Source organism: Melozone crissalis, unplaced genomic scaffold (genome assembly GCF_028551555.1).
Source record: "Melozone crissalis strain CALT ecotype California unplaced genomic scaffold, PUWL_Pcris_2 ptg000043l_1, whole genome shotgun sequence".
Taxonomy (NCBI): Eukaryota; Metazoa; Chordata; class Aves; order Passeriformes; family Passerellidae; genus Melozone; species Melozone crissalis.
Genome location: NW_026535821.1, coordinates 2,197,025 through 2,212,151, shown reverse-complemented (window position 1 = coordinate 2,212,151; position 15,127 = coordinate 2,197,025). Strand labels below are relative to the sequence as shown.

At 50.3% G+C, this 15,127-nt stretch overlaps 1 protein-coding gene and 1 pseudogene across 1 annotated transcript in view; one reads left to right on the top strand and one right to left on the bottom strand.

Moving 5' to 3' along the window:
* Window positions 1–3,088, top strand: part of LOC128942816 (serine/threonine-protein kinase pim-1-like) — a 123,290-nt pseudogene extending 120,202 nt beyond the window's left edge.
* A 9,516-nt stretch (window positions 3,089–12,604) lies between these two features.
* The window catches only part of LOC128942815 (NUAK family SNF1-like kinase 2), a gene marked incomplete at its 5' end in the record, with an annotated part of 144,191 nt that continues 141,668 nt past the window's right edge, over window positions 12,605–15,127 (bottom strand). The window contains one exon of the mRNA XM_054285468.1: window positions 12,605–12,844. Coding sequence (XP_054141443.1) covers window positions 12,605–12,844 — 240 coding nt within the window. The remainder of the gene's footprint in view (window positions 12,845–15,127) is intronic.

Sequence of the window (15,127 nt, the reverse complement as noted above, 5' to 3'; positions counted from 1 at the left end):
CTGGGCCAGCCTCATCCCCCACGGGTGTGTGCAACCACCAGGGCCTCCTCAGAGCCCCATTCCCACTCTTCTGCTTCCTTGGCCTTTTCCCACATCTGGGCCAGCCTGCTGTTGCCAGCTGTTGGGCACACACACACACAGCATACCACACCTATCAGGGAGCAATTTGATGCAGGAGCCCCTGCTAACCACGGCTCACCAGCCCGGCACTTTTCCCACCCAGCTGTGGCTCCATTTGGACTCCATCTGCTGGGATACCCACTGTGAGGGACTGCTCAGGGCCTGGATGCTCCTTGAATGGTGCCCACAGGCCTGATTTCCACACCTCCCCATTCCTCCTACCCCTAAGGCTGCCTCAGCCTTCTAAACACAATTTTTCTTACTCTAATGGCTTCCTGTGCTTTACCGCATACTGTAAGCAGGAGTACACAGTTTTGATTGTCTTTAATCTAGAATTAATAAAAAGAAGTTGGAAGTGCTACAAGAATTTGTCATTTCAAATTTGAAGCAACTGCAAAAAGTAGAGAAGCTTTCTGTGCAGCTTTTCAGTGAATTTAAAGTCTCCTTCCTCTTCACTCACTTTCAGCATATCTGTTGATTTTCCTTTGCTGTCATCTCTTAAGCTTCATCACTTGTCTATGGATTTGTAAAAACACCCTGAAAACCCAACCCAAATTTACTATCCTTTGTATTTCTCCTCTTCTGGAAAAGCTGAGGCTCCTGTGATCTTCTCCTGTGATCTAAACTGTGATTCCCATCTTGGCTCTGGCTAAGAGCAGAACAAATGGAATTTGTTACCTGCTAGTAAGATCTGCGAGCAAAGGTCACAGTTAGAGCTAAGCATGATGCTTCTCTCCCTCCATTGAATACACATCTTTGTGTCTAGGCCTGGGGATTTCCAGGAGCACCTGGAAGCTACTGCCAAGGACAAAAGTCTCACTCTTGCTGGTTTGGACATGGATTTTTTGGTAGGATTTTGATCTACATCTACAGTGGCCTACAGGAACTGGATCTTTGACACAAAGTGCCTTCAAGCAACATTTCAAAGCATAGTGGGCAATGAAGTCCAGATACTAATGAGTTGTGGTTTGTTTGAACTCTGTGTAACATCTGGTACAATATCCCAAAACATGTCATTTTTGAGTGTTTCAGGCATTTAAAATTCAGGCTTATTCTTGTCAACACTTTTCTTTCCTCCCTTCAGAAATCTGCATGCCCAGGTACTAATTTCTTTCTCAGTTTGTTGACAAGTTACCTGTCAGATAATACTTGTTTCTTGACCCAGAGATGGGGCAACTGTCGCCATTAGGCCAGACGTGAAATACACATGTGATCAGGGTACGAGAAGAAAAAAGTTTTTTTTATTTTGCGTGTTCTCCGGCTTATACGCTCTTAACCAAGTGTGATCTTAAGTCCGCCGCTTGCCTTGGCTCGCAGGTGGCCATCAAGCGAGTGTCCCAGGAGCGCATCTCAGAGTGGGTGCGGCTGGTGAGTGAGCGGGGCCAGCGGGAGGAGCCGGCGGGGCGTGCCGGGCGAGGCCTGGCAGGGCGGCAGCGAGGGCAGCAAGCGCAAGCGTGGAGTGAGTGGAGGCCGCGCAGCGCCCCGGGTCAGGCCATGGCGAGCCGTGGCGGGGCCGGGCAGGGGCTGCCCGAGGTGCGGTGCAGCATCGGCCCCGCTGACGGCATTGCGGTCCCCCCGCAGTGCAAGGGCGCCCTTGTGCCCCTGGAGCCGGCGCTGCTGTGGAAGGTGTCGCGGCCTGGCTTCTGCGGCGTCATGCAGCTCCTGGACTAGTTCGAGGTGCCCGAGAGCTTCGCGCTGCTCATGGAGCATCCACAGAGCTGTCAGCACCTCTGGTACTTCCTGCACGAGCGGCGGTTCCTGACGGAGCCCATGGTGCAGGGGCTGCTCCGCCAGGTGCTGGAGGCCGTGTGGTGCAGCAGCAGCCGGGGTGTCCTGCACCGCCACATCAAGGCCGAGAACGTCCTCATCTACCTGGCCACAGGTGAGGCGAAGCTTATCGACTTTGGCTGCAGCACGATCCTCCAGGACACGTTCTACACCCAGATGTCAGGTGAGCCCAAAGCCGGGGGCCCAGCAGGGCAGCAAAGTTCCCCCCTTGGCTGGCAGAGGGGGAAGAGGGAGGGAAGGAAGGAGGGAGGGAAGGAGGGGGAATCTTTCTTCAGCCAGCTGTAGCCAAGTTGCTTTTTGGCAGGGCAGGGGCTGGCTCTTGTGGAACGGGAGCTGGCTGGGAGGGAGGGAGTAGCATGGGCCTGATGAGCTGCGCCTATGTCCCATAGGAACATCAGAGTACAGCCCACTAGAGTGGATCCTCTTTGGCTGCTACCATGGCCAGCCAGCCACCATCTGGTCCCTGGGCATCCTGCTCTATGAGCTGGTCTGCAGGCACCTTCCATTCCACACCAATGAAGACATCGTCCGGGACCAGCTCTTCTTCCCGCCACGGGTGTCTCGAGGTGGGGATGCACCTTCAAGGCATGAGGGGAAGAACGGGATTGGGAGGGGCAGCTGGCGCATAAGCGTCCTACTCTTGCAGCTGGTGAGGAGTGGATCTCCTGGGCTCAGCTGGAGGAGGTGGCACCTGTGCCTCTGTGCTGGTGTCCTCTGCAAGAGAGGATCAATAGGAAGCTTTTGGCTGTAGCTCTGAGCACTCCTGGTGGCCTGGGCATTGTGGAATGTGGGAGAGCATGGACAGGAGCCCCTTCCTGCTGAGCGGCGGTTTCTGGTTTCTCTCCGCAAAGTGCCAGCACCTCATCAGGTGGTGTTTATGCATGGACCCCACAGACGGGCCATCACTGGAGGACCTTTTTGAGCATTCTTGGCTGAAGGAGCCCTGCCTGGCCCAGGAGACAGCAGAGATTCATCCCTGTGCACAGTAGGATCCAGGAGCCAGCATGTAGCAGCGGCACGCGTCTTGTGGCGCTGGAAGAAAACCCCAGAGCATTTCCCTGTGGCCACAGCGCTGAGGAGAGAGCGCAGCCGAGGAGATGCTTCCGCTGGTCCCCGTGAGCTGTGGAGGGAGTGGATCGATGCTGCCCGTCCCATTGGAGAAGTGGTGGCAGTGCGGTGAAGGTGCCACAGACTGGGACAAGGGAAACATCCCCCTGCAGCTCAATGGCATCGTGACGTCCCCACAAGCTGAGGTACAGCTGGCATGTTCTTCTGGAGCACGACGTGGAGCTGGGAACACCATCCTGGAGCCCATTGTCTTTGGCTGTGGCCCCTGCCTGGAGGACACGCTCTGCGCCCCGATGGAATCAAGATGAGTCCCCAGCCGGCACCGGGGCGCAGGGATGCTGGTGCTCCCAGGAACGGCAGGGCTCGGCCTGGCCATGCACCGGAGGTTCCCCGCTCGGCAGCACTGGGGAATATTAATTGTTCCGCCGGCCGCTGAGCTGCTTTTTGGCGGGACACGGGACTGATGTTGTGGAAGGGAAGCCAGATCTTGGCCTTGCTGACAGCTTCTGCCAGCCAGCCTGGCACGGGCTGAGGTGGGGGCACCCAGCCTGACAAAAGCATCCTTCCATGTGGATAGGGGCAGCAGAGGGGGCAAGTTCCGAAGCAGTGCCCCAGCTGGCCCGCTCTGCAGGCCCTTGAGGAAGGAGTGCCTTTATGGGTGGGAAAGGTGGGGAGTGCCTGCTCCTGCAGCTGCTGAGGAGGTTGCTGTGCCCTGATTAAGCAGAGGAGGTGGAATGTTGCCTGCCCCACTGCCCTTCTCTAAAAACAGAGAATGGTTCGGGAGGTTTGGGCTCTGAGCACAGCCAGCAGCCTGGCCTGGGCACAGCCATGGTGGGACAGGGGGACAGGAGCCTGCTGTGACTGACCGTGGCTCTCTGGTTTCTCTCCGCAGGCTGCCACCACCTCATGCCATGGGAACAGCCCCGCTCGGCCTGCCAGGCTGAGAGGGCTGGAGGGTGGCCGGTGTTCATTTGCTGTCAAAAATAAATTGGGATTTTTTTGTCATCGTCATCATTGGAGAATTTCTTTCATCCTTTTCCAAGCTTTTGGCCTCCTGTGATAGATGGATGTGATTAGTTCTAACAAAATTGTAATTATTTCAATATTTTTGGAAAATAATTGGAAAGGTATATGTGATTAATGTTATGAAGAAAATGGGTTTCTTTGTAGATGATACCTGTGGGAAACAGGATACAGGAGATTGGAATGGCCTTGATGAACAAAATTTAGGAAGCCTCCCAAGTCAGAATTGGCATCAAGACAAAGTTAAGACAACTCCCAGGACAGGATCGGCCGTGACATGAATAACGCTGGGACAATTCCAGACAGGGAGTCTAAAATAGTGCTCTTATCTATAAAATAATGAGGCTTAATTGGAGCATAGTGCTTACTTACATAACACAGGACTTGGGGCACAGGCACAACCTGTCAAGTTATTCAGAGGACAGCGAGGAAGACTGTCAGCCTTCATCCAAGGAGAGCACCAAAGAGCCAGAAGCCCCCTTAGCCACAGCGGGAGCATGTGCTGTATGTGTGGTGATGTAGATTTCAGGAATTGGAAATAGGAGGAGATTTACAGGAAAATATTGATGAATATGTATTAGCACACAGTATATAAGCTGTGTTTGGATTCTTTTGCCTTTTGCATGTGAGGCAGGGTGGGAAGCCCTCCCCAAACCCCGATCGATCGGTTTTGCTTATGCTTTATCCAAACCACTGCCAAATTTCTTTTTGTAACTACTGGGTTCTATTTGATTGTATTATTTTATCTCAGTAAAACTGCTGCTAAATTTTAAGTTTGTGGTTTATTAAATTAGACATATGGGACCTCATATATAACATCAGGAATATAACTTAATCGTTTACGAAACCAAAATGAATATTATTCAGCTAAATTAACAAGGACTAGAAAAGCATTCCAGACCTAATCACAAAGGATAAAGTAACAGAAATGATGATACTTGATGAAATGAATACATTTTTGCTTAGTTAATAGCTCAGTCTCCTCTGGCTTTTGATCTCCTCCCCAGAAGGGGTGCAGTTCTTTGATCTCTCCTTCATGAGGGGCACAGTCCTTAGGGTTTGGTCTTGGCTTTGGCATGGGGTGTTGTGTTTTGGATGATGATGACTGCCAAAAACACCCCTAAACCCCCAAATCTCCTCAACTCCTCCGCCCCCAAACCTCCCCCCAACCCCCTCAGGATGAATTTTTGGGTTAATTTCAGGTAATTTTGGGTGATTTTGGCACCTTGTGGATGCCGAAGTGGGCATAGGATTCAAACCCACCCAAAATTCCCCTTAAAATTCCCCTAAAATCCCTACAAGTCTTCCCCAAACCTCCTCAGGATAGATTTGGATGTAATTTTGGGTTAATTTCCGGTAATTTTGGGTCGATTCTGGGTGGATTTTGGGTGGTTTTGGTACCTCCTGGACAACAAATTTGACGTAGGATTCAAACCTGTTGCATTCTTCTTGTAGTCATATTTCTCAGGTCCCACACACTGCACCAAGCTGCTCTTTTCTGCTGTGCAGTTCTTCGTGTGTCTTCTCAGGGGCTCCTCCTGGGCTCTCAACCCACCCCTATTTATTCTAGTTACCCTCAGGAGCCACAGCTGCTGCCCAACTAAGGACTTTGCAGCTGTAGCTCATTTGGAGTAACTAGGACCCACACATAGATCTTAACAGGGACTCTCTCCATAACAATACATACATATGTTCAGGCCCCCACATTTCCCCCCTTTTCTTTTACCAATTACACAATTACAATATACATACAGCCTCCACATTTCTTATTCTAACACATACATATATTCAGGCCTCCACATTTCCCCCCTTTTCTTTTAACAATTATACAATTACAATATACATACAGTCCCAGCTCTCAGGCTGATATTCCAAAGTCCCAGCTCTCAGGCTGCCACAGCTCTCAGCTGTCCTATCTTCTATGATGTCAAAGGGTTCCATACCTTCTCTCGATGTTTGGCTGCAAGTTCTTCATCACGTCGGGGTCACCAGATGTTGCATTCTTGTTGTAGTCATATTTCTCAGGTCCCACACACTGCACCAAGCTGCTCTTTTCTGCTGTGCAGTTCTTCGTGTGTCTTCTCAGGGGCTCCTCCTGGGCTCTCGACCCACCCCTATTTATTCTAGTTACCCTCAGGAGCCACAGCTGCTGCCCAACTAAGGACTTTGCAGTTGTAGCTCATTTGGAGTAACTAGGACCCACACATAGATCTTAACAGGGACTCTCTCCATAACAATACATACATATGTTCAGGCCCCCACACAAACCCAGCCAAAATCTCCCCAGATTCCCTCAAAACCCCCCTAAAATTCCCCCAGAGCTCCTCAGGATGGGCTCTGAGGTAATTTTGGGTGGATTTGGGATAATTTTGGGTCCTTTTGTGATGCGTGAGGGCCCCGGGTGCAGGGCTTGGAGGGGGCTGAGCAGTGGGGCAGGAAGGGGGGGAGGGAAGGAGGTGTGAAACCCCCCCGAGGATCCCCTGATGGGGACACCCCTAAAAAGTTTTGGGCCAGGACTGAGAAACGAACGGGACTTTTGGGTTTTTTTGTCTTTAGGTTGTTGTTTATTTTTCTATCGTCAACAGTTCAGCACGCTGGCTGCACACCAGACTTAGCGTAAAAAGAGAAGGCACCAAAAGTCACAGGACACAAGGTTCAAGGTGTTTTAAAACTATTTTGTCCAATTAAATCTTAGAATGCATTTTATTTCTACCTTTCAGCCAGTGACTAATTCTTTGTCTGCCACTCAGCATCTGCATTGCCGCTCTTTCCAACCAATCACCCTGTGCTCCCAACACAGGAGAAAATGGAGTAGATGAAGGACAAGGAGATCAGACAATGCCCAAAATCCTCCATCCTGTCTTCTGTTCACCCTCATACTAAAATCCCAAAGCTCTCAGTTTTTCATCCTGTGATAAACTACGCTACTATCTATTTCACACACTCGTAGATTCCAGTTCATCCCAAAGCCTTGGAAGCTTTCTCCATGGACAAAGGTCAAAAGCAGTGCTCTCCAGGGAATCAGGGCTTCTCAGCACAGGCAGGGAGACACACATACTAACTTTTAGTGATTGAAGAATAGTAACATCAATATGGTAATTACAGGAGTTATGATAGGCTATAGGTAAAAGTAAAGGTATAGATTGGTTCTTCTGTGTGAAGATGCTCAGCAAAGAAGAGTCTATATTGCACTGTAACCAAAGCTAAACGGTCTCCAGGCTTGTGTGCAGCTGGAGCTGACAGCTGTAGGCACAGGCACTGCCACCCACGATCCTGGACTGCTGTAACATCTTGGATACAATAAACTGTATTTTGAAGAGCTGCCTGGAGTCCCACATCTCTCATTCAGGTTCTTACGGGAGAGGGACACGGGGTGATGGAGAGACGGCAGCAACTCTGTGCCGTGCTGGCAGTTCCCACTCCTTGCTGCACTCAGGGGAACCAAAGGGTAAGGACAGATATGGGCAATGTTATAGATACATATTATAATATTGGCTTTTTGCAAATATTAAAATGGATTTTATATGCGTGGTGTTAAAGTAACTTTGTTGTAAAGATACAGTTTTTATTTCTGTTGTTAATTAAGCTCAGTGGAATAGCTGCTTGTGTTAAACTGCCTGCTTGGATGGGATCACATCCAATGCACACAGGATGTGGACACCTGTATAGATCTGCCAACTATCAGCACTCCCCGTCTGAAGGCAGAGTGGACCAAGGCCCAAAAACTGGCGGTGATAAAGAGCAGGAGCCAAAACCACAGCCAAGAAACACACATGCTCTGAAAAGGCAGACCCAAGAGGGGCCATGTAAAATCGTTCCTGGAATATGTAAAGTAGTTTATGGATATGCGTGAGGTTCTATGAATATGCAACAGGCTGATGTAAAGGAAAGGTATTTCAGGGGGATCCCCAAAGATAACAGGGTGCTCCTGGCTGAGTGCCAAGATGCACCTGACCGTAATAACCTTTGCTCCATGGTCCTGGTCTCCCATTATCCATTATTAAACTTTGTACATTTTAACAGGAGAGTGAACGTGTTTTTCCCTGTGAAAAATGCCAATCATTTGTTTTTACAATTTTAAAAGCTTAATAGTAGTAAAATGGTTATAAAAATAGTAACACAATTAGAGTAATAACGATTTGGACAAATTGAATTAGGACAATATGAGGCAATAAAAACAAAGGCTTACGGACGTCTGGGTACCTTTTTCTGGGCATCACGAGCCCAAAAAAGGACACCCGTTAATAAAGCATTAACCCTCAAAAACAATAGCCTGTTGCATATTCATGCACTTCATACATGATGCATAAATTCCATTCAAACACAGGATTCTGTCTGGTCAGTGTCAACTTCTTCCCTCTAATCCTAATAGCGCCTTTGAGGCTGGAAGAAGTTAGTTTCTTCTGATAAGAAGGCAATAAATTCTTTTTCTCTTAAAGATCTAGGTGTCCTGTGGCTGCTATCTTGCTGCAAGTCCTTTCTTTTAAACAATGCATCTTACATAGCATAGTTTCTATTTTAACAATTTTTATAACCTAAAACTATATTTAACACAGTACTTAAGAAAATTAATACAGCATTGCTTTCTAACACAACACGTATAATATTCATTTTAATATTTCCGAAAAGCCAATCATAAAATATATGCATTTTTCACACGGGGGATGACCCAATGAGACATCCCTGGGGGTGGGAGGGATTTTGACATTTTGTGAGCTATCTGAAGGGGGATCCAGGGAGAAGAGGTACTGAAGAATGGGTTAGGGTAGAATCCAGGCCGGTGTGATCAGTACAGACCTGGACAGGGGGTAGAGAAGGAGAGGAGATGGCAGACAGCAGGTGGCTCGTCTGTGCTTTAGAGCAGTTTCTGTCTCTCATCTTAATCTTGGTATCAGTGGGTTCAGGAATGCTGGGGGCAGAGCACAAAATCTAGGTTGAATATTAGAACTTTGAACCCTTGAGAAAACTCTATAAGTCATGTGAAAAATTGGGTAAAATTTTGTGACTCTTACCACTCCCTGAGTTTGCAAAAGAAAGAGTCTTCCCCCTAACTGAGTCCCAAAATGCTCCATGAAGAACTGAATCAACAGAAATGTCTGGGAACTCCTTAAAGAGCCAATGAACAAAAGGCTTCCAACTTCCCTTAGTAAAAGTGTTCCCCTCTGAAAGGAGAACCTCCCTAACTGGAACATATATGTCCCTCTCAGCTTTGGATAATTGGTTACCCATAGCTGCCCCTTATGTAAAGGGTCGCCCACCCACAGGACTAAAATATCACCCAAGGATCCTGCACTGCACTGTCCCGCAACTCACTGCTCTGGCGCTCTGGATGCGGGTGTTTCAAAATGTTCCATGGGCTTCACCAGCTGAGCTGGCCCTCCTGCCCCTTGAGGGTGCCAACGCTGCCTTCAGCAAGCCCTGATAAAACTCAGGTCCCACTCCAGGGCGGAGGCTGACCCGAGGCGTTTTTCTATCCAGTGACAGTGGAACAGCCGGATCATCACTGGAGTCGCTCTCAGGAATTTTCAAAGATGGTCCCTGTTTGGGCACCACTTTTTGCGGCATGTCCACAGCCAGCCTCTGTGAGACACCTGCACTGCCAGAGCTGGGAGCAGGCTCGCTTAAACTGCTGATGAATGAGGCAAGAGAGGGGTCTTTGTGTGGAATTCCAAACACTGTGGATTGTGCTGAAGAGGGTCCAGGGCCAGAGACAAAATGGCGCTGGGAACACAGGGTTTATATGGGGGATAAAAGGGTCTTATATGCAGCAACCCAGGACCAACAGGGGAAAAGACAGGTGAGAACAACTTGGGGGAGTACATATAAAGAAAAAAAGAAGTTCATGATACCAAGAAACCCTGTTGAATCCCCAAAGGCCTGCAAAAGCCTTTGGGCAAGATTATTGCATTTAGAGGAGTGTCTCACTTTAATTCATTATCTTTGCCCTTAGGTACTGCGGTTCCAGTGGTAGGCCCCTGGACCTCCACAAAACTACTACTTCCTGAGACTTCATTGCTGGGTGAGGAGCTCAGTTGTGCTGAAAGCAGAGGCCTGTCCCGGCAGCTGTCACCCGAATGGGGCCCAGGGGCCAGTGACCACTGCCAGCAGCAGGAATGCGGGCATGGCGAGGATGCCCTGGCTTGGCTTTTGTCTCTTGAGCAAGGCGGGCTCAGGGCAGTGCAGAGCAGGCTGGGAAGCAGAGCCCAGGGCCTTTGGAGGCTGCAAGGCTTAAAGATCAGCCCCTGCAGCAGCCCAGATGCCGGTGCCCCAGTTGCCAAGGCTGTGGTGGCCTTGAGAGCGTGCAGGTGGATTTTGCATGGCTGTGGCCTGCTGCCGGCTCTGGGCCCAGGAGTCCCTGTGGCTGCAGCAGGAAGGGTGGCTGAAGGTTTGCTGGCTGCTTTGGTGGCATGGCTGCAGGGGCCAGTGCTGTGAGAGCCCCCTGTGTGAGAGGTGGTGAGAGCTGAGCTCTTGGGGACAGCGCTGTGCCCCAGGCCAGGAAGAGCAGCAGTGCCCAGTGGCAGGAGTGGTGTCAGTGGGAGCCCCTGTGAACAGGGACCCCCAGCCCCAGGGTGCCTGTGCCAGCACCCCCAGGGACCTCCAGCCCTGCGAACTCGGATGAAGAGGAACCCACAAGTGTGCAAACGCTGCCTGCGCCCAAAAGAATGGCAAAAAGTAGAGATGTTTTAAAAAGAAACAGTATTTATTTGCTGAAGATCGGCAAAAGCTCGGATTTACAGAACATGTTTCATTATAACAATCCTTATAACAACAACAACAACAATGTACAGAACGTATTTACATGGGATCTGATGGACTAACAATCTTCAAACGTATTTACAGAAAACTTCTAATATACTGAACGTATTTACAAGCAACTTCCAAACTTTGAAAAGTATTCACAAAGGCATCCCAACTGTGCCATCGTCTGCATCAGTCCTGGAAGAAAGGAAGCAGCAGAGCTGGACTCAGCTGGCAGCACTGGGCCCAGCAGGGCTGGGAGCTGGGCCCCAGGGGCTGGGCCGGGGCTGGCAGGGCTGGCGTGGCCCCAGGCAAGCGCAGGGCAGGCCGGGACTGGTGCTTGTGGCAGCACAATCCAGACCCCCTTTGTCGCAGACATTTTTACACAGAAATCCTTTCTTTCAGATTTCTGTATCTTCTGGGAAGCAACGGGCCCCAGAAGACAAGGTAAACAATTGTTATCCGCTGCTGTGGAATGCAACAGGGGCCTCTGTCATTGGTCTCATGTGCATGTTTATAATTAAGGGCCAATCATCAGTGCAAGCTAGGGAACTGAGTCCCTGGACACAACTTTGTTTGAGATTCTTTCTTTTCTATTCTTAGCTTAGCAAGCATCTGCAACTTCTCTCTTTATTCTATTTAGTATAGTTATAATGTATTTTATATCATATATCAATAAATCCAGCCTTCTGATCAAGCAACAAGATTCACCGTCTCTCTCTCACCAGCAGCGACCCACTCAGGCGCTGTAACATCTGGTGACCCCTCGTGTCAGAGCAAAAATTAATTTGATAAGACCAGAGGAGCAAAATTGCTGCACTGGGTAAAAATCCTGTATGTGTAGCATTTGATGGTTGCTTTGAAGCGACCACAGAAGTGGACTCAAGCCAGGAGCTGAACTGAAGATCCTGATTTGGACAGAGTTCACAGCCAAGGCTGACCACAAAGAGAACCTTCTTCTGGAAAATCTTCAGGAAAGATGATGGAAAAGAGCAGCAGACCTGTGGAGCTGGCCAGAGCAAGCTGGACTCTTTCAAAAGGTACTGTGGGCTTTTCTATCCCTGATGAACCAGCCCTTCGTAGCTTGTGGCTGTTTGTATGGCAGACACATGCCTTGCCAGAAGAGATTCAATTCTCCCCTTCAGAGGAGAAACTTATAGCCCTCTGGAACCATTGGTCTAGAGAAGATGGTTGCTTTTTGTCAGAAACAGATCTCTATAAATTCTTTAGATGGGCAAAGCTTTTTGGGTTCTTTACTGATGTCCTGTACGCTTTAGATGCTTTTGTCTGGGAGTGCATGGACTCCATTTTCCAGTTCGTCTGGAGCCAGGGACATGTCCTGCCTTCTATCTACCCAGCATTTATAAAGCTTTTTCCAGTGCTGAAACGCAGAGCAGCTACCTTTCAATGGATTTCTAACTGTTATGGGCAGGGTCCCTTTCCACCGTCCCCGGTGGAGGATGACTTTGGGCTTTTCCCCCCGCCCTGCTTCGCGGCGGGGGGGGCTGAAACTTCGCTGGGCGAAGAAGTTTTTTTTACTCTTGCTCCGGAGCATGCTCAGATGGAGTTTTCTCCTTCCCCCCCTTCTCTCTCTCCGGGGGGATGGGAGTGGCCGCTCAAGCCAGCGCCGGCCTCTCAGACTCCGCCTTCAGACATGGGGGCGGCACCGGTCTCTGAGGTTTCTCCGGTCCTGCCAGCTCCGCCTCTCCAGGAGATCCCGTCTCCGCCTCTCCAGGCTGTTCCGCCCGCGGTTTCACCGGCCTCCCCGCCCCCTGAGCTGTTGCTAAGCAGCGACGATGCTCCGCCGCCGCTTCTCCCGGCTCCACTGTTGCCTATGCCGTGCCTGCCGCCGCTTCCTTCGGCCTCCTCACCGCCTCAAGCCAAGACAGTCCTTGTTCAGGACGATGTTGGAGACGGCCCCGAATCCGCGGGACCCTCGGGACCCTCGGGGCGGCCCGCGGCGGATCCCACGCTCAGCGTGATTCCCTCCCCGGTTCCGGCTTCCCCCCCGCTGCTTCCACTGGCTGCTGTAGCAGCTGCCCCGGCGGGGGGTCTCTCCTTCCGTGGAGGAGGCGTGGCTCGGCAGCTGGGTGCGGGCGCAGCCCGGCTGCCGGCTTTCAAGCTCGGTGGTTTGGGGGGTGGTGTTTCGGTTGCTGTCCCATGGAGGCTGCCGCCTCTCCTGCGTCCTAGTGGCATGGGGGGGCAGGTGCATCCCGAGAGCCCTGCCTCTGATCCCCAGCCCGGAGGGGATGGGGATGGTGATGCCACGGGGCGGATGAGAGACAAACCCGATGCATTGCAGGGGAAGATGGCACAGCTGGAGGAGACCATAGCTGGTTTGCTGTGGGAAACAAACATCTCCAGACCCCAGATGGGATTGCTGGGGAAGGCTTCTATTTCCTCACTGCTGGCATGCCTCAGTGGTTTTGGGGAAAGGAAGCATCTCACTACCCGTGCTGCCACTGTGCTGGCAGCAGGGTTCAGGCCTGCGGGAATGCAGAGCCTCTGTCATGGGTTTGGCCTGAGCCATTGGGCTGAGAAAGTTTCTGGGCCAGGGCCAGCATTTGGCCTCCTGATGTTTCTGGGGGTTGTGGTCTATCCAACAGGCCCTGGTCCCCCTTTGTGAGCCAGTTTTGGGGTTCCTGGTCCAGCATGGGCCAGGGCCCCCAGGGCCTTTACTTCTCTGGCACTGCTCTGCTCGGCTGCTGCTCTTTTGCTTCTCGAAAAAAAAAAAAAAAAAAAAAAAAAAAAAAAAAAAAAAAATTTAAATTAAATAAAAAAGATTGAAAATAGCGGGCAGCAGCTCTGAAGCACTGAAGCATTGAAGGGTCAGAAAAGGACGTTCCAAAGTTGTTCAAATTGTTTGAAATTGTTTGAAATTGTTGTAGGACTGTCAATGGGTTTTTTGATAACTATTGATAGGATTCCTTTTGCAGCAAGTTTGTTTTCAGGACCGAAAAGGACTCTCAGATGTCCAAAAGAAACAACTTCAGCTGATGGACTGTTCCTGAAACTCAGCTGCATGGACTTGAATTCTCTTTGCATTGTTTTTTGCATTTTCTTAGATTGTAGGATTGTTTTTAGTGATTTGTTAGTATTGTATATTTTACAGGTGAAGAAATTTCCTGTTCATTCCACATCAGCATTTTTCTTTTATTTTATACAATTTAGAAAGGTGAGATGTCGCAGACATTTTTACACAGAAATCCTTTCTTTCAGATTTCTGTATCTTCTGGGAAGCAACGGGCCCCAGAAGACAAGGTAAACAATTGTTATCCGCTGCTGTGGAATGCAACAGGGGCCTCTGTCATTGGTCTCATGTGCATGTTTATAATTAAGGGCCAATCATCAGTGCAAGCTAGGGAACTGAGTCCCTGGACACAACTTTGTTTGAGATTCTTTCTTTTCTATTCTTAGCTTAGCAAGCATCTGCAACTTCTCTCTTTATTCTATTTAGTATAGTTATAATGTATTTTATATCATATATCAATAAATCCAGCCTTCTGATCAAGCAACAAGATTCACCGTCTCTCTCTCACCAGCAGCGACCCACTCAGGCGCTGTAACACCCCTTTAGGCACCATGTCCCTGAGCGGGGCCATCCAGTCCAGCCCCAGCCTGGCATCAGGGGACCCAGTGTGTGTGTGGGCAGGGCGTGGGAAGCATCTGCCTGTCTTACCTGTGGGGCTCCATCTTCATCCAAGGACCATGGGCTCCTCCTCATCCTTCTCGTCCACTTCCATTACCTCGATGTCATCCTCCTCATCAACCTCCATCTCTTCTATGTTGTCCCCCTCCTCTACTTCCATGTCCTCAACAGGATCTTTCTCGTCCACCTCCATCATCTCCTCCCTCTCCAGCTCCATGTCCACTTCCATTTCCTCCACGGTGTCTCTGGCACTCTGCAAGGGGCAGCACAATCTCCCAGTGGGCTTCCTGTCCCCCACCATCCATTCCCACATGGCTGCAGCCTGCCCAAGCCAGGTGCCCCCTGCCTGGCATGGCACTGTACCTCCACTGGCACAGCAGTGCACATCCTGCTGCGATTGGCACTCCAGAGTAGGCGGCAGGAAAAGCCCAGTCAGCAGCAACACCTCAGCAGTGAGGGGCAGAGCACACAGCGAGCGGCAATTGACCCTTGGCAGCCAGTGAAGTGTCTGCTCTGCTCGTTTCCAGGTCCTGGACATTCCACCTGGAACCCTCTGGGAGCTGTGATGTCACTGAAATTCCATGCCCACTGCGTAGTGGGAGATGGGGATGGCAGAATGATCAAATCCTTGAATGGTTTGGCTTGGAAGGGACCCTAAAGCTCATCTGGTTCCAAGCTGAGCAGCCTCCCAGCACACCAGGTTGCTGTGGCCCCTGTCCAACCTGGCCTTGGATGTTCCTG